Source organism: Ahaetulla prasina, chromosome 5, assembly GCF_028640845.1.
Source record: "Ahaetulla prasina isolate Xishuangbanna chromosome 5, ASM2864084v1, whole genome shotgun sequence".
NCBI classification, from domain to species: Eukaryota; Metazoa; Chordata; class Lepidosauria; order Squamata; family Colubridae; genus Ahaetulla; species Ahaetulla prasina.
Genome location: NC_080543.1, coordinates 109,726,168 through 109,750,367, shown reverse-complemented (window position 1 = coordinate 109,750,367; position 24,200 = coordinate 109,726,168). Strand labels below are relative to the sequence as shown.

The 24,200-nt window shown below is 41.6% G+C and overlaps 2 protein-coding genes across 4 annotated transcripts in view; one reads left to right on the top strand and one right to left on the bottom strand.

The window, feature by feature from the left end:
- DNAJC3 (DnaJ heat shock protein family (Hsp40) member C3) overlaps positions 1–6,945 on the top strand; it is a 32,308-nt gene extending 25,363 nt beyond the window's left edge. For both annotated transcript variants that reach the window (XM_058185235.1, XM_058185237.1), the window contains 2 exons: positions 2,929–3,077; positions 4,925–6,945. In XM_058185235.1, the coding sequence (XP_058041218.1) occupies positions 2,929–3,077; positions 4,925–5,079 (304 nt within the window). In that variant the 3' untranslated portion in view covers positions 5,080–6,945. The remainder of the gene's footprint in view (positions 1–2,928; positions 3,078–4,924) is intronic.
- Positions 6,946–8,467: 1,522 nt separating this feature from the next.
- Positions 8,468–24,200, bottom strand: part of UGGT2 (UDP-glucose glycoprotein glucosyltransferase 2) — an 81,945-nt gene continuing 66,212 nt past the window's right edge. The window contains exons 29-39 of one of the 2 annotated variants that reach the window (XM_058185234.1): positions 23,473–23,558; positions 18,643–18,727; positions 18,431–18,510; positions 16,678–16,776; positions 16,173–16,257; positions 13,250–13,432; positions 11,804–11,964; positions 10,810–10,924; positions 9,880–9,996; positions 9,283–9,427; positions 8,468–8,918 (exon numbers count right to left, since the gene is read on the bottom strand). In XM_058185234.1, the coding sequence (XP_058041217.1) occupies positions 8,896–8,918; positions 9,283–9,427; positions 9,880–9,996; positions 10,810–10,924; positions 11,804–11,964; positions 13,250–13,432; positions 16,173–16,257; positions 16,678–16,776; positions 18,431–18,510; positions 18,643–18,727; positions 23,473–23,558 (1,179 nt within the window). In that variant the 3' untranslated portion in view covers positions 8,468–8,895. Of the gene's footprint in view, positions 8,919–9,282; positions 9,428–9,879; positions 9,997–10,809; positions 10,925–11,803; positions 11,965–13,249; positions 13,433–16,172; positions 16,258–16,677; positions 16,777–18,430; positions 18,511–18,642; positions 18,728–23,472; positions 23,559–24,200 lie in introns of those variants that run through there. The other variant, XR_009155345.1, reaches the window with a different exon arrangement.

Below are 24,200 nucleotides of genomic sequence, written 5' to 3'. Positions count from 1 at the left end.
GCTGCTACAGGCTCCGACGAATGGTGGCACACTTTTTCCCTGCGCTTACTACTCCCGGAAACTCAACCCTTCCGAGCGCAACTACACTATCTGGGAAAAAGAGTTGCTGGCTATCAAGGCTGCATTCGAGGCTTGGCGACACCATCTGGAGGGGGCCCGACATCAGGTGGAGGTCCGAACGGACCATCGGAATCTCGAGCACCTCACCACAGCTCGGAAGTTAAACCAGCGGCAGATCCGGTGGTCGTTGGTTTGCCGGTCCAACTCCCCCGTGACCTACATCCCCAGCGGTCACACCCGGAGGGCGGATGCCCTGCCCCGCAAGCCAGAGTACCTCTGCGCCAAGGACCCCCTTCCTCCACGGACAGTGCTGCCGGCAGAAGCCTTGGCCGCAGCACGGGAGCCAGTGGACTTGCGGGCCCAGGTGCGAGAGGCGCAGCGCCAGGACGCCTGGTCGCAGCAAAGGAGAGCGGAGGTGGGCCCCACGCCTCCTTGGACCTTGGAGGAGGACTTACTCAAGTTTGGGCGATTATATGTGCCCACAGGACCACTCCGAGCCCTCGTCATGACCCAGTGCCACGACAACCCTGCAGCAGGACATTTTGGGTTCTTCAAGACCCTCCACCTGGTGACACGGACCTTTGGTGGCCCAGTGCGGCATGATATACATGCCTACGTGACATCCTGCGTACCGTGCCGGCAAGCCAAGACCGCCACGGGGCCCCTCCGGCTCCTCCAGCCCTTGCCGACACCCGACAGACCCTGGGGGGCGATCTCTATGGATTTCCTGACAGACCTGCCGCCGTCCTCTGGGTTCACCACGGTGCTGGTGGTGGTGGACATGCTCACCAAGATGGCACACTTCATCCCATGCCGCGGGCTGCCCACAGCCGCAAAACGCCCGCCTCTTTCTGCAGCACATCTTCCGCCTCCATGGTCTACCGGACAGGGTGGTTTCGGACCGCTGGAGTTCAGTTCACAGCCCGCTTCTGGAAGAGCCTGATGGCGCGTTGGAGGTGCAGGTATGTCTGTCGTCATCGCACCATCCGGAGACCGACGGGGTACAGAGAAGGTCATCGGTATACTGGAACAGTATCTCCGTTGCTTCATCAACCAGCAACAGGACAACTGGGCCGACTACCTGTCTCTGGCGGAGTTTGCTTTTAACAACTCTCAGCACACCTCTACTCAGATGACCCGTTCTTTGCCAATGTGGGTACCATCCGCGGCTCTTCCTCTGGCACCACCGGACTCTCCTGTTCCCGAACGCAGACCTTCCTGACGGAATTGCATGCGGTCCAACAGTTGGTACGTCAGCAGCTGAATCGGGCAAAGGAGGACTACAACGGTCCGCTGACCGCTCCCGACGGGCAACGCCCCGCTGGCAGTTGGAGACCGGTGTGGCTCTCCACCAAACACCTCCCGTCCGACCGCCGGTAAAGAAGTTGGACCACCGATTCATCGGCCCGTTCCCTGTCGAGGCAGTCATCAACCCGGTAGCCTACCGACTGACCCTGCCACGATCCATGCGGATCCACCCGTTTTCACGGTCCCTTCTGGTTCCTGAGGCCACACCGAGTCCCCTTCGGTGCCCAACAGCACCCGTCACTGTCGCCGAGGACGGGTCGGAGGAATACGAAGTCCACAGCGTACGAGACTCTCGCTGGCTAAAGGGTCGTTTCCAATATTTGATCGCGTGGAAGGGATACGGGACTGATTTCTCCTGGGTAGATGCCTCCGACGTTCATGCCCCTGACCTGGTGCAGGCCTTCCATGAGCAGAACCCAGCCCGACCGCATCCCGATCGTCAGCCCCGGGGGAAGGGCCCTGCGGTGAGGGATAGTGTTGTGACCCAGGTTCCTGGACCCAGACTCCTGGACTCGGATGATTCAGAAAATGAGGGAGAAGACCTGGCAAGCCCTGTTTCTCTTGAGCCCTCTCCCTCCCTGGCACCCACTCAAAGGGAGGGGCCGGCACGGCCTGATTCTCCCGGACCTTCTTCTGATTTGGCAACGCCCCAAGAACAGTTTTGGAGGGACGCAAGATTACGAAGGCTTGATCGACGTGCGCAGCAGCGGAAGAGTTGGGACAAAGCCAAGTCATAATTGTCATGCAGTGACATCTGCAGAGACTATAAATAGGAGGCGGGACTTCCTGGTTTTTTGTCTCGGACAAAGCAATGAATTTGGCGCGAGCTAACTATTTCATGGAGGGAAGAATATATTCGTGAGTAATTCTGGCCTTATCTATAATTTCCTCGTTATCTCCAGAAACTTGGCAGGCCCGTGGGTAGACGTGGCCAGGACATGTATCTATGTAAATAAAAGGGAAAAAAAAGGAAGGCCTCTGACGGACTCTTTGCTGGGAGTATTGGGGGAAGGGAAACAGAACAGCCGGGCTATTTACGGGACCGCCTACTGCTACCAAATACCTCTCACTGACCCGTGCGCTCTCACAGAGAGGGACTCCTCAGGGTGCCGTCAGCTAGACAGTGTCGTTTGGCGACACCAGGAAGGCCTTCTGTGGGGCTCCCACCTCTGGAACGAACTCCCCAGGACTTCGTCAACTTCCGGACCTCCGAACCTTTCGTCATGAGCTTAAACGCACTTATTCATCTCAGGACTGGATTAGATTTTAAAGTTATTGGTTTTAAGGGTTTTTTTATTATTTATATTGTTTTTTAAATTCGGCAATAGAATAAGTTTTTTAATTGTTGTTTTTTAATTTGTATTTATATGTATTTTAACTGCCTGTGAACCGCCCTGAGTCCTTAGGGAGATAGGGCGGTATATAAATTTGAAAAATAAATAAATAAATAAATAAAGAATCTGAATTCCCATCTTGTTGACAGAGCTCTTGGCTTCTTTTTAAAAGTTTTATCATGGCATGAAGAGATAATTTCCAAGTTATTTCTTATACTTCTGACAGGAATGCCAGGAAACAGGAAATCATAAAAGCCTACAGGAAGCTGGCAATGCAGTGGCACCCAGATAATTTTCAAGATGAAGAAGAGAAGAAGAAAGCAGAGAAAAAGTTTATTGATATTGCAGCTGCCAAAGAAGTCCTCACAGATCCAGGTAGATAGATGTGTGGCTCATCTGATTCCTTACTTTCAGAATAAGAGGCGAGCTTGTTGGGTTGTTTTTCACTTTGTCTTTATGACAACCAGTCAACGTTCATTTTCCTTCAGTGTCCAGTGCTGTGTTTATTGAGGTTATTTCATTTTTGAAGGGATTCAACTGATATATGGGCCAGAGAGCTTGATAAATGGCTTATATAATGAAGTAGGGCCGTAATAGCTCAGGCTGTTAGAGCCTGTTATTAGAACACGGTAGCCTGCAATTACTGCAGGTTCAAGCCTGGCCCAAGGTTGACTCAGCCTTCCATCCTTTATAAGGTAGGTAAAATGAGGACCCAGATTGTTGGGGGGGCAATAAGTTGACTTTGTAAAAATATACAAATAGAATGAGACTATTGCCTTATACACTGTAAGCCGCCCTGAGTCTTCGGAGAAGGGCGGGATATAAATGTAAACAACAACAAAAAAAAGTAAAATAGTAGCATTTTTGGTGCTAGCTGCACATCCAACCTTCTGTGCTTTAGAGCTATCCTTGAGATTTTTCTTAACGGGCAGTAGGTATATCTATTAACTTTTTGCTTAAAACTTATCCACAGTGATTCTCCCTCTGACTTTCTGTTTAAAACTATTACATTTAAATTTTAGGCCAAGTTCACACAATACACTTAACCTGATGGCTGCATTGGCACAATAACTGATGCTTGATGAGCCTTAACCAAGCTTTTGGTTAACACTCATGTGTTTTATGTGTTCTGTAAATCCAACAATACAATTAACCTCAGTAACAGATTAAGCAGTCATTGAATATCAGCCACAATGATTTGTGAGGAGGGAATTTGGGGGCTGTGTGGTTCCAGGAGTACAGGTGTGGACTTCCAATTTATCAAAGCCTTGACACATGCTGGCTTTTTTGCCTCTTCCTTTACTAAGATCTGCACCAGAAGGCAGGACAAAAAGCAATGGATGAAAACTTACAAAGGAGAGATCCGACTAGTGAGAACAATTAATCAGTGGAATGGCTGTTGTGGGTTTAGAAGAGGGGGTGGGGGGCTCCATCATAGAAAATTTTTAAGAAGAGATTGGACAGCCATTTGTCTGAAATGGTATAGGGTCTCCTGCTTGAGCAGGGGGTTGGACTAGAAGACCTCCAAGGTGCCTTCCAACTCTGCTCTTTTATTATGTGACCCCAGGTTTCAATTGGTGACTGGCTTATCTGGATTTGGAAATTAAGCAGGAGGAAGGCTATAGATATTTTGCCATTATCTCTCTCTTTTTTTAGGAGTGCAGCTATGCCTATGCTTACATCACTGCTTTTTACCTATTTGTTCATTTTTTGTGCTTGATGCTCTAGAGCAGGGGTGTCCAAAGTTTTTTTGGTGAGGGCCAAATACAGAAAAATAAGCAAAGGCCCGGGCCACACACTTTCCGTTGATTTCTTTAAAGAAATATTCATTTTCCCACCGTGTTTGAAATCTTCTACACTCACTTGCTATCTTGCGTTTCTTCGGTGCTGCCATTTCTGGTGACTCGTGGTAAATATTTTTCTTTGCTTAATTTTGTTTAGTGGAGAAGCACCTTTTCTGTGACTGGCTCCATCTAGTGTTGAAACTGAGAAGTGCAACAGAGTTGAGCTCAAGCGCCATGTGCGGGCCATATTCAATTATATTTTCAGAATTTTCTGTGGGCCAATAAAAACTAACCCGCGGGCCGCAGTTGGCCCGCGGGCCGTAGTTTGGACACCCCTGCTCTAGTGCCTTTAGAATCAAAACATTTGGATGAAAGCTTATGGAGTTCCTTTGTCCGTACGTCTGATTCATCTGATCGCCACCTTTGTATCTTTTATAGAAATGCGGAGGAAGTTTGATGCAGGAGAAGACCCACTGGATGCTGAGAGCCAGCAAGGAGGGGGGAACCCTTTTCACCGAACTTGGAATTCCTGGCAAGGGTTTGACCCCTTCAGTTCCGGGGGACCTTTCCAGTTTAAATTCCATTTCAATTAGAACTGCTATACTTTTTATGTTATTTTTCCTTTTGCATCTGGCAATCTGCATTTTTTTCTAGATAACTTAAAATTACTGTGTAGTCTTTGAACAGTAATGAAAGCCGGGGGGTGGGGTGTTGGGTGATAGTTCAAAAGGGATAGCAAAATCCAGCCATATCAATAATACCAATCTGTTTGATAGTTCCGGGCCTCAAAGCTTCACCTCAAGACAAACCCATGTTTGAGAAGAAACTGACTCAAAAAAGCACTTTAAAGTTTACTAAACCATTGGGGCCCTTTTGTGGAAATTAATCACTTGAAATAACAAAATATACTCCAGCTTTAGTTACCACAGGAGGAAATGCTAAAGTCTCAAGTGACTGTTGGAAGTATTACACGCCTGCATGATATGACCATTTACATCATATATACATTGGTCACTGCAGCTAGCTTGTAGACCGTTTAAGGTGTTCTGATTGTTACAAGGACAATTTTCTCTGATTAAAACTTTCCCTCCTGGTTGCTTTTAAAGAATTAAACAGAATTAAAATTTTAACCAGGTGGCAGGGAATCATTTTCCATTGAAAATTTGCTTGACATTTGAGCAGGACCGAGATATTGACCATAAAAGTAGAACTTTGTTCTGCTCATGAAGATATTTTAAGGGTAGTAGATCATCCTCTTCACAACTATTATATGCATATCTATTGTTGCACAGACTAATAACTCATGGAACCGACTGAAAGTGTTTTCATGCAACCGAAATCTCATATTGAACTGTATTCAGAACGGACCCTGGAGTCATCTTGGGATACAATACTGAACTTTCCTTTCTTTCACATCCTGTCTTTTTCAAGAATGCTGTTTTGAACACTTGTCAAAATGATCTTCATCTTTCAGTCTATTTCAATGCAATTCTCCAAACATCTGAAAAATTAGTGGTTGAATCTCATTAGCTTTTGGGTGTAACGTTCTGTTCTTTGGGAATGAAATGATTTGGATTCATCTCAAAATATGCCATGTTGGACGTTTGTTGAGTGAGCATTCAGACAAAAAAACCAGGACCCAGAAAGTGGTGTCATGTTTCTCTCCTTGAGAATGACTCCAGAAATGCTGGAAGAGATGTTAACCTATTAAGAAATCATCTTTGTGTTTTGGACAGGACTGCATAAAGTGCCATTGCCCTTTGCTTTCTTTGACCAAATCCCATCAGTCCATGTTTATACAGGACATGGTTTGGGCTGCATTGATTTTGCTGGAGCTGCTTGTCCTAGAAAGGCCATCAGGCCTGCGCATGGATTGATCCAAAAGTTCGGCAGTGCTTCTGGTTCAATGGAAATCAAACATTGCCTTGGAAGCGTTGCCAGAATAAATCAGAGGGATTGAAGGGGGGAAGATACATTCTATGAAAACTATGTTGTTCTATGTTGAAGGTAACGAAATACTAAATAGTATTCAACAGTAGCACATAGTTGTTTTAAATTGCTTTAAATTCTGAAGGTTTGTTTTTTTGGGGGGGGGCGCGGGTTGGCTGTGTTGGGTGGGAGGGATAGGACAAGTTGAATTCTGAAGTTAACAATTGTGCCAAACTTTAATTTGTTTCTACGCCAAGTAATGAATAGAAATTGCTTTATTATGCTGTTGTTCCTAATGATTCTGAGTACACTTTGGGGGAATATTTTTTTTTAAAAAACTTATTTCATTCCTTTGGAAATCAAAGAAGCAATTTAAAAGGCAGTTCAGTTATCAGTTGCTACCATAAACTATCCATGGAATTAAATGCATCAAATGTGGAAAAAAATGGGAACTTTGCCTTTTGCAAAATAGCTTTACTTAAACAGTACATTTTAAGACCACAAAGATTAAAATTTCTTTTTCAACTCTGCTACTTTGAAATCTGGAAGCTATTTTGTGGCGGTGTAGTTTTATATTAAATTGGTGGCATTGGTGTACATGTGTTATGTCTGAAATCTGAAATTTAAAATTCTGGATTATCAAAGCCTGTTACATATACTTACCAAAATAATTATTGCCTCTTTTATTGTGACAATATTAGAAACCTAGTCTTCTTTATATTGAACAGAAATGAGACCAAAGTAATGCTAAATATTTACTAGGAGGTGTACTATAACATCTAAGTCCTTTGCCCGTTAATATGACGTGATAATACATAGGAACAACTGCCAAGTTTCCCCCTCTACAGCAGGGGTCTCCAACCTTGGCAACTTTATACTTAGTCAACTTTAAGTGGACTTCAACTCTCAGAATTCCTCAGCTGAAGTCCTCAAGTCTTAAAGTTGCTAAGGTTGGAAACCGCTGCTCTACAGGAAGCTGTGGTCTATAGAAGAGGGGTCAAAGTAATACTCTTTCTTCTTTTTATATCTGTTTTGCTATATTTTACAGTGGGAGGTTGCAATACTTGATTCCAAATGGATGCTTTGTCTAATTGGAAAAAGAAATGGATGCTTTAAAAGAAACGGATACACATTTTAGGTGTGTGCACACCAATCTCTTTTCTGAATGGTTCCCGAAGTTCTGTGTCACCTTACTTTATACTAAGGAGTTGGCCAGCAAGCTTAAGCTGGAAGCTCAAGAGCAGGGTTTTCCAAATGTGTTCTACAACAGGGGTCTCCAATCTTGGCAACTTTAAGACTTGTGGACTTCAACTCCCAGAGTTCTTTGCTGGCTGAGGAACTCTGGGAGTTGAAGTCCACAAGTCTTAAAGTTGCCAAGGTTGGAGACCCCTGTTCTACAAAACCCAAGGAGAGTTTAAAGACAAATAAGAGTTAATCCAAACACGGTGTTTTCAGTCATTGCAGCCTCTTGCTCGGGAGTTCTAGGATATATATGTGTGTGTGTGTATTTTTCCCCGAGATTATCAGTGAGCCCAGCAAGGCTCAGATAATTAAATATCATAGGCACTAAGACAGGCATAGACATTTTTCATAATGGAGCAAATCAATGAGCATTCCAGAAGAATCAGTGATTTTTAAAATCACATTTATAAATGTGCTTGAGACCGAATAAGTTATCATGATCAATGCGAAATCTTTGCAGATTGTAGAATGCCTTTAGCAAGTAATGGCTGCTTGGTGTTTCTGGCCCACAGAAGCACAAGTGGGCAAGGAGCACATCCTCTGAGTATTATGAATGAGTTAATATTTTTTTAAAAATGCTATTTGTAAATTGCAAAAAAATAAATCAAAGATTGCCATTTTATCATGGCAGGTTCCACTATGCAGAGCTAATGGGTTGCTTCTGATGTCACCACCATTATCCATAGCTGTCCCCATCTCATCCTTTCTAACTTAGATAATGGGAGGTAATATAGAATCTATGGCACAAGTTTGTTCAGTTTGCTTTCCTCTTTTCTGTTATTTACTTTTTGCAGATGGAAAAATTTGACCACAGTGAATATATGTAAATATTTTTTCCATAATGGGAAATCTGGAACAGGATGCAGAAGTCTTCTGGAGAGAGAGGGGGGGCTCACTGAAATAGAATTTTCAGAAAGTGATGAGGAAGGCTGAATAAAAAGATTAATAAATAATGTCAAGTTTTGTGTTAAGTATGAAATATTGCTACAGAAGCTCTAAAAGGAAGCATTTTGAAATTTAAGTATAAAATTTCCATTTATTTTCTATAGAAAGGCACCCGGATACCATCATTTCCAAATACGTTTTATTTACTGGGCATCTTTTACAATCTGTTAGTTCCATGCCATGTGCAAGTCATATTTTTTTTAAAAAAATTGCACAAATACACAATGTATCTCAATTACATTAATTAAAAGCAGTCTTTGTTTTCTGTCTGTGGTTGGCATTGACAAATATTCTTAAAGTTCATCATGCTTGGACTCTGTAAAAGAATTTAATATTATTTATTCTGAATGCACATCACTACAAAGGAAGACAATATTAAAACTGACCGGTATTCTCTTTCTTAAAGTCATTCTCTCACCACTCCTTTTTTCTATCATCCCACCACTATAATGTAATGAGATAGGAAACTATTTTTGTGGAAGGTGAAAAAATATAAATTAAGATTGCTGAACTGTACTCAGGATGTACCCACCCTCTGAATCCAACCAACTGCATAGTATTAAGGAGTAAACATTAGAGATCTCCATGTAATGCTACGTCTTCAAGGCAGATAAACCAATCAACCCTCTTCTCTTCCTTGGGCAGTTTCATGACCTGCAGAAGTTTCTCCTTTGTCTCACCTTTTGGATGTAATTGGGTCCCGCCTTTTTTCTCCTTTCTGATGTGATTTATTAGCTTCTGTATTTCAGAGTCATAATCTGTCCATTCAGGAACAATCCTGATAGCCGCTTCTAGTTTAGGTTCCTTAGTTTTGGGATTGTTGCACTGAAATATATATATTTTTAGGAAAAAGGCTTACCATGATTTAAAACTCTGAAACAAAACCCTATCGCTACAAAAGAAAAATCACCATGAAAAGAACCATACATGTATTAAAATAAAAATGGGGGGAATTGTAAATGAGTTACATTATCAGAAATGTCACTATACATGTATGGGATATAAAGTACAACAGAATATGGAACAGTAGTTCAAGATGCTCTGAGAGAGAAATCCTGTTAATGCTGCAAATTCAGGCAGGACCCACAACATACCACAATTTCATGGTTTCCATGATTCAGCTGTTAACTTTTACATCTAACAAAAATAGAGACAGAATTTTGACTCACAAATATCTACGTTACAGCTAGTTAGGATTCCAACAGACTGGGAAAAAATGCTGCTCTGAAACTGCTCATAGCAGCTTTTCCTAACCACTCCATTTTACAGCCACTCACCAGATCAATGGTTTTAGCCTTTCCTTTGGATTCATCACTGCACCAAGTTTCACACCATAGCCATTCTTGAGGGAGAGATTTAATAGGCACCTGATGAATCATGTTGTTTGGAAGATCCTAAAAAGGTAAGATTTAGAACTATTATTCGGAAAACAATATGCTGTCCATTGTACCCAATGTGGTATTTTCTGTGCTGGTTGAAGTAACAATTGTTATCAAGCTAAGACAATGCAGGTATATTGGAGAACAACCTATAATCCAATCTTTTAAGAGCACCTTGGCTGTTGCTTAGGAAGAGGGAGGAAAATATCACACATAACCTTACCTTAGTTTTGTTTGTTACTTTTTACTTTACTTTTGAATGTATACCGTACTCAAAAATACAATACAACATTCACTCGGCAATACCAAAATAAAATTAAAATTAAAAAATCAAACAATAAAAGTTAATGCAATAATAAAAGCTAGGCAAGATACTGTATATCAAGTACTGGAAGACTGGTCTAAGATTAATCAGAGTGACCACGGTAATCAAATATTGGAGTCCTTCATTAGCAGGAGCTAAATCAAATCTAGTATGATGCAAGTATGGGGCTAAAGATGAATTCTAACAGGCTTGAGGTTATCATGGTAGACATGAATTCTCAGCCACTCTTCACTGGCAACCTTAACATGGACAGTAATCTCCCAAAAAAAGAGGCTAGAGTAGTTAAGGGCCAGGCTAAAGGTCACTTTGACTGGGGCAGACAGTACATTAACAGTCTCCCTACACTGTTTTAAGACATCCAAACACAGCAACACCCAAACATAGCACTTCACTCATCTCTCAAGCAGGGCTCTATAAATATGCCAGTTCAGCACTTTTTAGCCACGATGAAATCCTGGCTAACGGGCTTTTCTTGGTAGCATATATTATGGACTACAGCATACCTGATCTAGATTGGATAAACTGTTTGGATCCTGACTAAGTGCTTGATATTGACCTCGGAGTCTGTCGCCTGCAGCAATCTTCCGGAATATCTTCAGGTCCACAACGTATAAAGCACTAAGAAAAAAACGAAACAATAAAAATTACAACAGTGCATTAGGACTTGTTTTTTTGCCCTTGGAAAATGGGTTATTATCAAAATGTTGCTATTATCATTGTGTACGGAATCTACATTGTGTAGGATCCTTACATTGTGTAAGGAACCTAGGCTTCCTTAGAAAGTATACAGCACAAATTTAGTCCCTGCAAACCTCTTTAATTCAAATGGCTGTGAATTATTGCCATTCATAGTCTGAAAGGCTTCTCAAACAAGTCTATCTGGGGAGTGTTTACAAACACTCAACTTATCTCTCTTGGAATGCTGCCAGAGAACTAATTGCCAAACGCAGGGCAAGGCCAAACTTAGCACAGAGTCAAACAGAGGTTCTCCAGAGCTTTTACTGACCAGATGAACTAATTGCTTCCTGCAAAAGCTCACATCCCGTTTGCTTCTCTTTTATGTCTTATGGGAGGGGCCAATCATCTCCAAGCCTTACTCTAAAATTGACCGTTTTCTTAATTGTTCCTGTCTTCTAGCAGCTCTGCACATGCACACACGGGAAACAGGCTCCCACTGTTCTTCTGCAGCAAAGAACTACCAGATGGCCTTGGCCCCCTCTCTGCCTCTGACTCAGAGCCTTCCCCAGACTCCAGGATTGGCCCACATTCCACCCCAACCTCCACTGTCCAACTCTGCTGCGAGCTCTGCTGGCCGCTGGTGGGCCACAACACATTGGTTGAAATACATAAAAAGGACATGATGTTTCTATGCTTTGCAATGTCCTTCAGTGAATCCCATTCAGTGCGATTTTCAATGCATAACTTTTGACAGAAAGATAGAGGCTATTAATTTGTACATGGAGAGAGAAGAGAAACAGATGTGCACGCGTTTCCTACCTGATGTGATACTTCTTCTTCCCAAGGTGTGAAGCCCAATATCCTGACTTCCAGAAACGGTAGCCATCCATTTCTCTACGACTATCACAGAAAGGAGTGTAACCATAAGGTGCACCTCTTAAATTTAGATCACGGAGTTCTTTCAGATCACTTCTTACAATCTAAATATTGGAAGAAAGCAAGGTAAAGGTAAAGGTTCCCCTCGCACATATGTGCTAGTCGTTCCTGACTCTAGAGGGCAGTGCTCATCTCCGTTTCAAAACCAAAGAGGCAGCACTGTCCGAAGATGTCTCTGTGGTCATGTGGCCAGCATGATTAAACACCAAAGGCATATGGAACACTGTTACCTTCCCACCAAAGATGGTCCCTATTTTTCTACTTGCATTTTTTACGTGCTTTCGAACTGCTAGGTTGGCAGAAGCTGGGACAAGTAACTGGAGCTCACTCCATTATGCGGCACTAGGGGTTCGAACCGCTGAACTGCCGACCTTTCGATCGATAAGCTCAGCGTCTTACCCACTAAGCCATCACGTCCCACTAGAAGCAAGAGGGGGCTACAATTCCTGGTTATAACAGTTATTGATTACAACTGTATTTATTTATTTTCCACATTTCTAAACTAGACATCTCATTCATTAAGATAAATTTTTCCATTGCTCCACCATATATCTGAAAATAGGCTCACTTGGGTCATTGGTTTATTTTACTTATGGCAAATCTAGATAGCTTACTAAAAAGAAGAGACATCACCCTGCCAACAAAAGTGCGTATAGTCAAGGCTATGGTTTTCCCAGTTGCAATGTATGGCTATGAAAGCTGGACCATAAAAAAGGCTGAGCACCAAAGAATTGAGGCCTTTGAACTTGAGCAGAATTAGCTGAACTTCACCCAGTCTGAATGCATGGAGAAAGACACCATTCAAACTTCCCCAACTGATGGAATCAAATGACACAAGATATGAAATGGCACAGAGTATGGTGGTACCTAGTACTTGATTGCTTCAAAACTCATCCAATTTTGTACTCTACACATTTTGACTTGATAATTTGTCCCAGTACTTGTCATTTGTTTGGTACTCGATGCGCTACAATAAGAAGGGGACAGCTTCAGAGAACAGACAGAAAGTTGGCCATACCGGGAAGGGTGCTGCAAAAGGAAGCGGGGGGACAGCCACAGAGGGCGGACAGGAAGTCAGCCTTGCTGGGAAGATTTCTGTCATAGAAAAAGGGGCAGACAGAAAGTCCTTCCCAGCTAAAACAAAGGATCACATGATAAATCACATGGTTTATTTGTTTGGCACTCATTGCTTTAAGTACTCATCGTGCCTTCTGGAACCAATTAAGGACAAGTACTGAGGTAACACTGTATCTAGAATTAAGAATTGACAAAGGAAACCAAGGTCAATTAAATCTGTCATAAACATAATATTTTAATATGTTTTGTTACCTGATCAGCATCAACGAATATTATTTTCTCCACAGCCAATGGGAAGAGAACATCCAAGAAGAGAATTTTATAGCCCCAGATAATTCTTTGTTTTTCTATCTCCTGATGAAGCCAGTGGGGCCATTTATATTGCACAAGCTCATAATCAAAGCCATATTCTTTAGCCATATGAGGTATAAGCGCCTACAAAACAGACATTGAAAGAAGGCAAGCTCTATTTTAATTGTTCCTGGCACATCAAATTGGTGGAAGTCACATGAAAAATGCATATAAAGATTCTCACTTATTGTTTTCCATGCCTGGATATTAATTTAATGTGGTCAGAAATGAGTAAACTCTCCTTTCTGCAGAAAAGGCAGTGCTGCATGATCAAGATTTTTTCAGCGGAAAGAAATGTTTTATTTACCTGCTGGGATTGTTTTATTCTTCCTGGGAACAGAGCTCCTGTCTTCACAGGTTTTAATTTTAATGTTTGCAACTTCTCTGTCCCTCAGATCATCCATATGCTAGTCCCAGTGCCTGGGGGCCGTACGGGTTTGGATGGGGAGGAACAGACTCAGACTAAATCCCACCAAGACCGAGTGGCTGTGGATGCCGGCGGCCCGGTACAGTCAGCTAATTCCATCACTGACCATTGGGGGCGAACTATTGGCCCCCACGGAAAGGGCTCGTAATCTGGGCGTCCTCCTGGATGCACGGCTGTCTTTAGAAGATCATATGATAGCTGTCACCAGGGGAGCTTTTCATCAGGTTCGCCTGATACGCCAGTTACGCCCCTTTCTGGATCGGGCTTCCTTATGCACGGTCGCTCATGCCCTTGTTACATCCCGCCTGGACTACTGTAATGCTCTCTACATGGGGCTCCCCTTGAAGGGTACCCGGAGACTCCAACTGGTCCAGAATGCGGCTGCGCGGGTGATAGAAGGAGCACCTTGTGGCTCCCGTGTAACACCACTCCTGCATAGTCTGCACTGGCTCCCGGTGGTCTTCCGGGTTCACTTCAAGGTACTTGTTATCACCTTTAAAACGCTCCATGGCCTAGGGCCGGGATATTTACGGGACCGCCTACTGCCACCATTAACCTCTCACCGACCAGTGCGCTCTCACAGAGAGGGCCTCCTCCGGATACCGTCAGCTAAACAATGTCGGCTGGCGACCTCTAGGGGGAGGGCCTTCTCTGTGGGGGCCCCTACCCTCTGGAACGAGCTCCCTCTGGGGCTTCATCAACTCCCCGATCTCAGGTCCTTCCGCCGCGAGCTGAAGATGTTGCTGTTTCGAAGAGCAGGACTAGCTTGAACGTAGTTTTTAAATTGGGATTTTTAAAAAAGGGGTTTAAATGAGGTTTTAAATTTGTATTTAAAAGTTTTAGGGCATCAATTGAATTTAACTGTCTTTTCTTTTAGCTGTTTATATGTATTATATGTTTTCTGTTTGTTTGTTTTTTTTGGCTGTGAACCGCCCTGAGTCTTTCGGGAGATGGGCGGTATACAAATATAATAAATAATAATAATAATAATATGAGTATAATCTATAATCAAACTGGCAATCATGAATGAGAACATTTCCTCTGTATGATGCAGATGGCCTTTCATACATGTCACAACAGCAGTTATTCAAGGAACAGATTGGCAGCTGCTTTTTGTCTTCTGGCAGAGGCAATAAATAATAAGGCAATTAGGCCATAAACTCAAATGTGTATAAATGTACACAACGTCTTTAACAACAATTTAGTATACATTTAACTAGTAAGCATTTTTTTTAAAAAAATGAAAGCTTTATTAAAATATGACAGGGATAAGTAAAGGTTTATTGGGAATAACAACTTTGTGAGGCACTTAAGACAGGACCAACATCCTGAGGTAATAGGAGTCATCAAAAATGACAGAAAATGGGAAGAAGAACATCAGTGAAGACAGAATGATATCCAACATCTGAAAAGCTACTGAACAGACTATAACAGACTATAGATATGATATCATTCCAGTCAAGCTTTGTATATGAAATAGGAAAGCCAATTGTCCTTTGCCTAAAGCAGCAAAAAATAGTACACCTCTGCTCTAGACAGGTGTTGTGGTCCACCAGCAGCCTGCGGAGCTGGCAGCAGAGTCAGACAGTGAGGAGGCTGGGGAGGATAATGGGCCAGTCCTGGAGTCAGCGGAAGTCCTGGACGAGGGCTCTGTGTCTGAGGCAGAGATGGGGCCAGGGCCATCGGGGAGCGATACACAGAGTCAGGAGCCTCCAGAGGCGGACAGCAGAGGCAGAGGAACAGGAAGAGCTGCCAGAAGGAAAGAGCAGCTAAAGCAAAAAGGATGACTTGGAAGTAAGGCCAGGAGACGATTAGCCCCTCCCATAAGACTTAAAAGAGTAGCAATGGCTCTTGGGCTCTTTGTAGGAAAGCAACATTGCTACAATTATTTCTTGTCGGCCTCTCTTGTTTCTGAACTTCATGGTGCTTTGCCAAGAAGCGCCTTTGGCAGGGTGCCAAAGAAGATAAAGGTTTCTGATAAAGCTGAAGGACTTGTTTTGGAATTAAGTTGGACTCAAATTAATAGTTCTAATAAAATATGTTTGTTTAGGACTGATTGTGTCTGGTAATAACTACTTGGGCCTAGGTCACAACAACAGGGCTAGTACAGATGTAGCAGAGCTTAAGAGATTCAAACTACCAAAATAAACACACGGTACTTTTGTGAACAAAACTAGAACGACCTCAAAACTTCAAACTATTTCAAAAGTTCAAAATTAGAACTACTATTATTGCAAGTTACTTAAGTTAATCTATTATAAAATAAAAACCAGAACTGGATTTCCCAAAACATGCTTAATTAAACTAAAATTGACATTGATGCTTTGCAATTAGAACAGCCTAGATCGGTCGTGATTAAAATTGCAATGGATTTTAAAAGTGCAATACTGTGCTTACTTTAAATGTAGGTGAAAGGTAATTTTTCAGAAACCAAAATTTTACTGGTGTCTTTGTGTGGCGTAGAACGGAAAGCATCATAACTCTGGAAAACAAGAATAATAATAAAACAAGAATAATCAATCACGAGTGCCTTGAGAGATTCATAGCATTCATGAGTAATATGTGCACTATTTTACAGAGATACCAAAAAGTAACTTTATAATAACGTTTTTCCTCTGAGGATAAGTTCCAGCACAAGCCCAAAAGTTCAGAAGACTAAACTTCTGGTCCCGGTGACTAACCCAGATTGGATCCTGCATAACTTTTTTTCAACAAGAATAAAATATAAGACTATTTAAATACTCAAACCTTGCTTTAAAAAACCAACTAAACAAGTTCCTTACATTCAAATCTTCCACATTAAATATTATTCATCAGTTTCAAGGTTAAAGTACATAGGAATATACACATTCAGGCACCCTGTCATCACTCAACAACCCCTTCACCCAAATATTTCAGATACCTTAAAAAGCGCTCATATAAATGGCCAGAAGCAACAGAAAATATATTTAATACATCAATTTTCTTCTCCAGATCTGCTTTCCAAGTTCGTCCTGTAAAACTTCAAAAATATTTTATTCAGTTTGTATTTAAGACATATAAAAGGGATCATCTTGAATTACTGAAACAAGAAAAAAGAAAAAGAGGAAAAAAAGGAACGAAGACTATAAGGTGAACAGTTTACATATTCTCCAAAGTCTGTATGTATGCATTTATTGTATCTAAGCTTCTATGCTACTCTAATAAAACAAGAATGATTTACAATACTTATATACAGTTATTGGGATTGAAGCAATATAAATACCAAAATCAAATCCTAATTCAAAGCAATACCTGAAACCAACCCTTACCAAAGTGTGGGATATTCTTCCCAAGAGAAGCTACGAATCAGAATTTCAGTGGTTGAAAGTAATGCTGAGTGGACTGGATTGGACTGGACTCAACTCACAGGGCTGGAATGAACCTTGGAGGTCTTCTAGTCCAACCCACTGCCTAAGCAGGAGACCTTATTCCATCATGGAGAAGTGGATGTACAATGTTTTCTTGAAAACTACCTGTGATGGAGCAACCACATCTCCAGGTGGCAAGCTGTCCCAATTGATTAAATGTTCTCACTATCAGGAAAATTTTCCTTAGTTCCAGATTCTTTCTTTACAGAGCCTCCACAGATGGCTTCTTTTCCGGCTCTCAGGTACGGCCCCTCAAGTACTGGAAGACAGCTATCATTTCACCCCAGTCTTTCTCTTTGTTAGGCTAGACAGGGGTCTGCAACCTTAAACACTCAAAGAGCCATTTGGACCTGTTTCCCACAGAAAAGAAAACATCGGGAACCACAAAACCCTACCTGTGCCTGACTATTTCATGAGCGGCCACAAAACTAGCATATGTAGAATTAAACGTTCTGTTTTCTTCCGAAACTTTTCTTTTCTTTATCCATGGGGGTTGAAAAGCTCAGTAAATCACGTGCCAGTGGGTGTCCCACATTGGCGGTTGTGATGCATATTTTGAATGACAGGGAGCCGCAGCAGAGGTGGAAGAGCACATGTGGCTCCAGACCCTCAGGTTGCTGACCCCTGGGGTAGACATACCTAGTTCCTTTAACTGTTCATCATAGCCTCCAGACTCATCATCTTTGTTTCTCTTCTCTGCACTCCTGCTAGGGTCTCAGCATTGTTTTTGTATTGTGGTGACCACAACTGGATGCAATATTCCAAGTGTGGTCTCACTAGTGCATTATAAAGCGGTACTATTGCTTCTTGTCATCTTGATGCTAGCCTTCTGTTGTTGTAGCCTAGGGTTTGCATTGGGTTTTTTGGCAGCTGCAGCATGCTGGTGGCTCATATTTAAGTGATGGTCCACTGGGACACCTAGTTCCCTCTCACAGTTACTGTTATTGAGGCAGATGTCCCTTATTCTATATCTGGGCATTTGTTTTTTCCTGCTTCCCCATCATCACCACCACTATCATCATCATCCTACATCCACTACATCCAAGAGAAGCCCAAGTTTCTGCTTATTTTGGTTTCCCCAGTTTTTCTGTTTGGCTAAACAGAATGAGAAAAACTGAAAGAGCTTCTTCCTTCATAGGATAAGTTCATTCTTTACCTGAAGAATGAGAGCCCATCTAATAAGAAATATTACAGAGATAATAAACAAAAATGCTCCCCACAAACCAAGTTTCTTGGCTAGACCCAAGTAAAGTCCAACCAGTTTACCTGCCCATGGAATCCTCCTCCTCTTCTGTTGTTACTTCACTCAGGAGATCTTCATTTTCACTGTCAGGTTTTTTCTGTACCTACACATCCAAGCAAACAATATTTTCAGCATAGACAAAACGGTCAGAAATTTCTATTATTAATCACATCCAGTGTTGACTTACTTTATCAATCAACTAAGCATTTCAATCTTAATTTGACAGCATACGTACCTGGATTCTGATGATTTTGCTTCTAAAACTATTTAATACTACAATAACTTCTTCTTGACTTCCAGAAGAATCTGTTCCTTCATGCCTAGAGAGGAAAGAAAGTATCTTCAAATAAAAATTAGATATACCGTATTTTTTAGAGTATAAGACGCACCTTAGTTTTTGGGAAGGAAAATAAGAAAAAAGCTGATTGGCTAGTGGATCGGCCTCCCGGAATACCCCCAATCAGCTGTTTCCAGAGGTGAATTTTAGCAACAGGTTCCTTGGTTGTGAGCTCTGTGCCTTGCTTTTTTTTGCGTTTTTTTTCCTGCCTCTGAAAGCCTCAGAAACAGCTTCAGAATAAAAGCCTCTGAAGCTCTGTTTGGGGGCTTCTTTTCTGAAGCTTCTTTTCTGATGCTTTTTTCAGCCTCTGAAACCTCCGTTTGAGAAGCTGGGCGGGGCTACATTCGGAGTATAAGACGCACCCAGATTTTCACCCTCTTTTTTGGGGGAAAAAGGTGTGTCTTATACTCTGAAAAATACGGTAATAATTACTGTTGTAATTATTACAACACTCACATTCCCCTCACCCCCAGTCAAAAAATCTAAAAGGCAGAAAAACACACCGTGAAGAAAATAATCATCAAGAGGCTTAGATTTAAGAAGGTCATGAAGAAGAACTGAGAATGAGACTCTTGAGATTATTAAGCAAGTGAGGCTCTTGGGCATTGCAAAATATGCATGATTTCATTGGCATTTTGGAATCTTTTCCTCATAAGAGAGTCATGTATCAGTATACTGTACATGTGGCAAATAAGGTCTTATGGAAGTACATGAAATTTGGGGTGATGACAAGGATAATGATCAGAAAAGATCTGCAGACAGGTAATCCCTGACTTACAACCGCTCATGTGGTGACTGTTCAAAGTTACAATGGCATTGAAGTGACTTATAACCTTTTGTCACACTTACAACCATTGCAACATCCCGATGGTTAGCTGATCAGAACTTGGATGCTTGGCAACTGACTCATATTTATGACAATTGCAGCAGGGGTGGGATTCAAATAATTTAACAACCAGTTCTCTGCACTAATGATTTCTTCCAACAACCAGTTTGCTAAACTGCTCAGAAAGTTAACAACTGGTTCTCTCGAAGTGGTGCGAACTGGCTGAATCCCACCACTGAATTGCAGTGTTCTGGGGTTACGTGATCACCTTTCGCAACCTTCAAACAAGCAAAGGGATAAACAGAGGGATAAAATCAAGATCACGTGAAGTGTTAGTGCCACTTTATAATGCCTTGGTAAGGCCACACTTGGAATATTGCATCCAGTTTTGGTCTCCACGATGTAAAAAAGATGTTGAGACTCTAGAAAGAGTGCAGAGAAGAGCAACAAAGATGATTAGGGGACTGGAGGATAAAACATATGAAGAACGGTTGCAGGAACTGGGTATGTCTAGTTTAATAAAAAGAAGGACTAGGGGAGACATGATAGCTGTGTTCCAATATCTCAGGGGTTGCCACAAAGAAGAGGGAGTCAGGCTGTTCTCCAAAGCACCTGAGGGTAGAACAAGAAGCAATGGGTGGAAACTGATCAAAGAAAGAAGCAACTTAGAACTAAGGAGAAATTTCCTGACAGTTAGAACAATTAATAAGTGGAACGACTTGCCTTCAGAAGTTGTGAATGCTCCAACACTGGAAATTTTTAAGAAAATGTTGGATAACCATCTGACTGAGATGGTGTAGGGTTCCTGCCTAGGCAGGGGGTTGGACTAGAAGGCCTCCAAGGTCCCTTCCAACTCTGTTGTTATGTTATGTTATGTTAAAGTCAATGGAGAAGCCACATTCACTTAACAACTGTGTTACTAATTTAACAAGTAATTTACTAATTTAACAATGATTCACTTATCAACTGTGGCAAGAAAGATTGTGAAATGATTATCAGATGTCTCACTTAGGAACAGCAATTTTGGGCTCAGCTGTGGTCATTAATCTAGGATTACCTGTAATCTTCCGCAAAACAAATCGAGCAGGGGTGTCAAACTCGCAGCGTCATGTTGTCACGTGACATTTCGTGATTCCCCCCCCCCTTTCGCTAAACCGGGGGTGGGAGTGGCCAGCGCATGATGCATCTGGCCTGCAGGCCGTGAGTTTGACACCCCTGAAATAGAGGGAAGGTACATTAATTACTGTAGCTCTGTTCATCTTAGCACGGTGAAGTATTTAAGAAACTGTGGTTTGGGGAAAGTAAATTATTATACAAATTATACCCCCCCCCTCAAAGTTTGCTTTTTTTAAACTCGTTTTAAACTATTTCTGGTTCACTTATTTTTAAAACAGCACTGAAAAAGGCAGGTGCTGAAGTGAGAGATAAAAGAGGCTGCTACCCATATATTCCGATTAGTGGAATATCAGCAGTTATTTCAGAAACAGAGGTGGGTTGCAGCAGGTTCTGGCCATTTCTAGAGAACCGGTAGCGGAAACTTTAAGTAGTTCAGAGAACCGGTAGTAAAAATTCTGACTGGCTCCGCCCCCATCTGTTCTCTGCCTCCTGAGTCCCAGCTGAACGGGAGGAAATGGGGATTTTGCAGTATCCTTCCCCTGGACTGGGGTGGGAATGGGGATTTTACAGTATCCTTTCCTTGCCACGCCCACCAAGCCACGCCCACAGAACCGGTAGTAAAAAAAATTTGAAACCCACCACTGTTCAGAAAGTCTTAATTCTTAATGAATTAAGAGGTAAACATCATGAGTCAAACAAAGACATTCCAGCTTGTTACTTTCTGTTCATTTTGAGTGAAATCTTACAAACCAGCTTGGGAAATGATGGTCTGTTCTTCAACAAAGGGGATGAAATAGAGGCTAAAAGGTCATCAGGGAAGGTTCCTGCAATGACCAGGGGTTGGACTTGACCCCCAAACTCTCTTTGATTTTTTTATATTCTACGGTTCTAGGAAACTCTTATCTGGAAACTACTCCACTTTGTTTTTGACTGCTGGTTTCCATTTTCGAACCCAAATGTTAAAAGCTGACTCTTACTGCATCAATTTACCATGGAAATAAGTGTCACCAAAATGAGAAATTTAATCAGTGGTATTAAAGATAAGGAGCATTATATCTACTATTTCATCTGAATTATGGAACTTCTTCCCTGGGAAGTTGGTCTGTAGTATGAAAATGGCATAACTGAGAGAATGCAGGAACTCACAGAGCAATATAGAAGGAAGTTAATTTGGGGGAATTAGCTGATTCCCAAGGAGGAGGCAACCTATGTCTAATTTGCAGGATTTCTAGTTCAAATTCTGAAAGTGCCTAATAAAATTATAAACAGACAAGCTCTAGATTTAGTTGCAAGGGAATCACAATGATCAAACTGAAATCCTGTCACTTGAGATTCCAAATTTAGATCTGCCATCGTTCTTAGCAACACAGCATAAAGATTCTAGTTAATAGATGCAGCTTCTTCTAACTTATGATCTTGTCATGAATAACATCACCATAAGTGTCTAAAGGACAGAGTATTTTTTTACAAAGAAAACTCAAAATAGAAGGCAAAAAGCAAATGAATTTCTAGTGTCAGACTGACTCATATAAGGCACAAACCAAATGTTTACATGTTTGAGTCTCAAGAAGTGCTCAGCTGTAAGCTGTACTTTGTTAAATTTGTGTGTGTGTATCTTTGTTAAGTTTATTTGTGTGAGGAGAGAGAAAGACAGGAAGAGATAATATGAGGGTGTGCATACACATAAAACTTACACACACATATATACACCTTCATTTCAATCCTAGACCGCAGCACATACAGCATACTATACCAGATAACTATAAAACTATCTGCAAAATAAGCCAAATAACACAGTAACCTTAAAAAGAGAGAACAACCTAGATTTTGACTTAAGAATAGTCAAATTCTACAAATTTAAGCCATGACCAATAAGCAATTTTATACCACTCCCATTGTTCTCTACTTTAAAAAAGGTTCTGATTTTATTTATTGAGTTTATAAGCCATTTCCCATAGTGATCATAGATGACTCACAGCAACCAATAAAAACAAGAATAAAAATGGAACAACCCTCCCTGCCACTTGTCAGACCAACCAGACTACAGACTCAAGCCCCATCCTAGCCCAATGCTTGCAGAGCAAGATTTTTATGGCCTTTCAGAAGGCTAAAAGGTTTTGTGTAATTTATAGGTATCAGTTATATATTTGTGGTGAAGAGAAAGGGGTTGATTATCAGCCTTGTAGGCTGGACCGTTGGGAGTCTCAACCATGGCAGCTCCTGGCCAATCTGGCTTTCATTCTAGACTTGTCTTCAGACTAAATGGAAAAGCTGTAGACTTCTGATGTTGTTTAACTCTTGTGTCCCAGCATTCCCCACCATCGGCGAAGTTGGCTATTATTACCGTGTTTCCCTGAAAATAAGACCCCGTCTTATATTTTTTTCAACCATGAAATAAGCGCTTGGCTTTATTGCCATGCACTCAAAAGCTTGATTGGGCTTATTATCAGGAGATGTGTTATTTTGGGGAAAACAGGGTAAAAGCTGTAGTACAGCTGTGCTAAATAATGAAATTCCTTCATGAAATGAAATGGTGAAACAGAAAATGGAGCAAAAAGATCGTGTCTAAGTTAGAAATGTTTAGGAAACCTCAGTAAAAGAAGAAAATGCAGAGCATATCAAATTAGTTGAAAATGCCAACTTTGATGTATCTCTGGAATCTGCAAAATGAACAGTATCTTCTGCTGCTGTCTTCAAACTATTTCTCTTCACCCCTCTTGCTTATCTTCAGGTCAACATAAAATATGTTTTACATTTACAACTGTTAGACTATAATTATGTCTTACTGAAATATTTCATAAATTTCTTCAGATCTTCCTTCACGTAATCTCAAAATCCAAGACCCTGGGTTGGCTTTTAATTGAAAATATCCCTGAAAAACAAGCAAATAAACAAACAAACCAAAAGTCTTAGTGGATTTAGGAACTTCATACCAGAAACTAATTCCTCAAACACAGATGCCAAACAATTGGTGAAATCTACCCTTTCTGTTTGGATTTTGCTTCTTAATTAAGGCAAATACATGCACAAGAATTGTCTTAGTATTCTTTTATATTTTAGTTATTACATTTATACATTTTCTCTAAGAGTTCAGCATGGTCTCTCATTTTATTCACATCAACGATCTTGAGAAAGATATTTCGCTGACAAAAAAAATAATTGGTCCAAGATTGAATGGGTACTTGAACTTGGTCTCCTTGATCTACATGGAACACTAACCACTAAGAAGAAATGATCTAAATTAGATTTTGATGCTGGATCTTGAATCAAAGGATCAAATCTCTTTCACTTCAGGTGAGAAAGTAGATTTTTCAGACACTAGAATTAACAGGCTGCTTTTCTTTTCATTGGAAGCCAATGACTTTGGGGGAGTGTGTTCCCCTATTTCAATGTTGGTGAACCTTTCGCATTCTCGCATGCTGGCCCACGTGCCAGAAATGGCATGCGAAACCATCCCGTACCGAATGCACGGCCTCGCCGGCTCCTGTCGCGTTCATGCACTCAAAGGCATGCC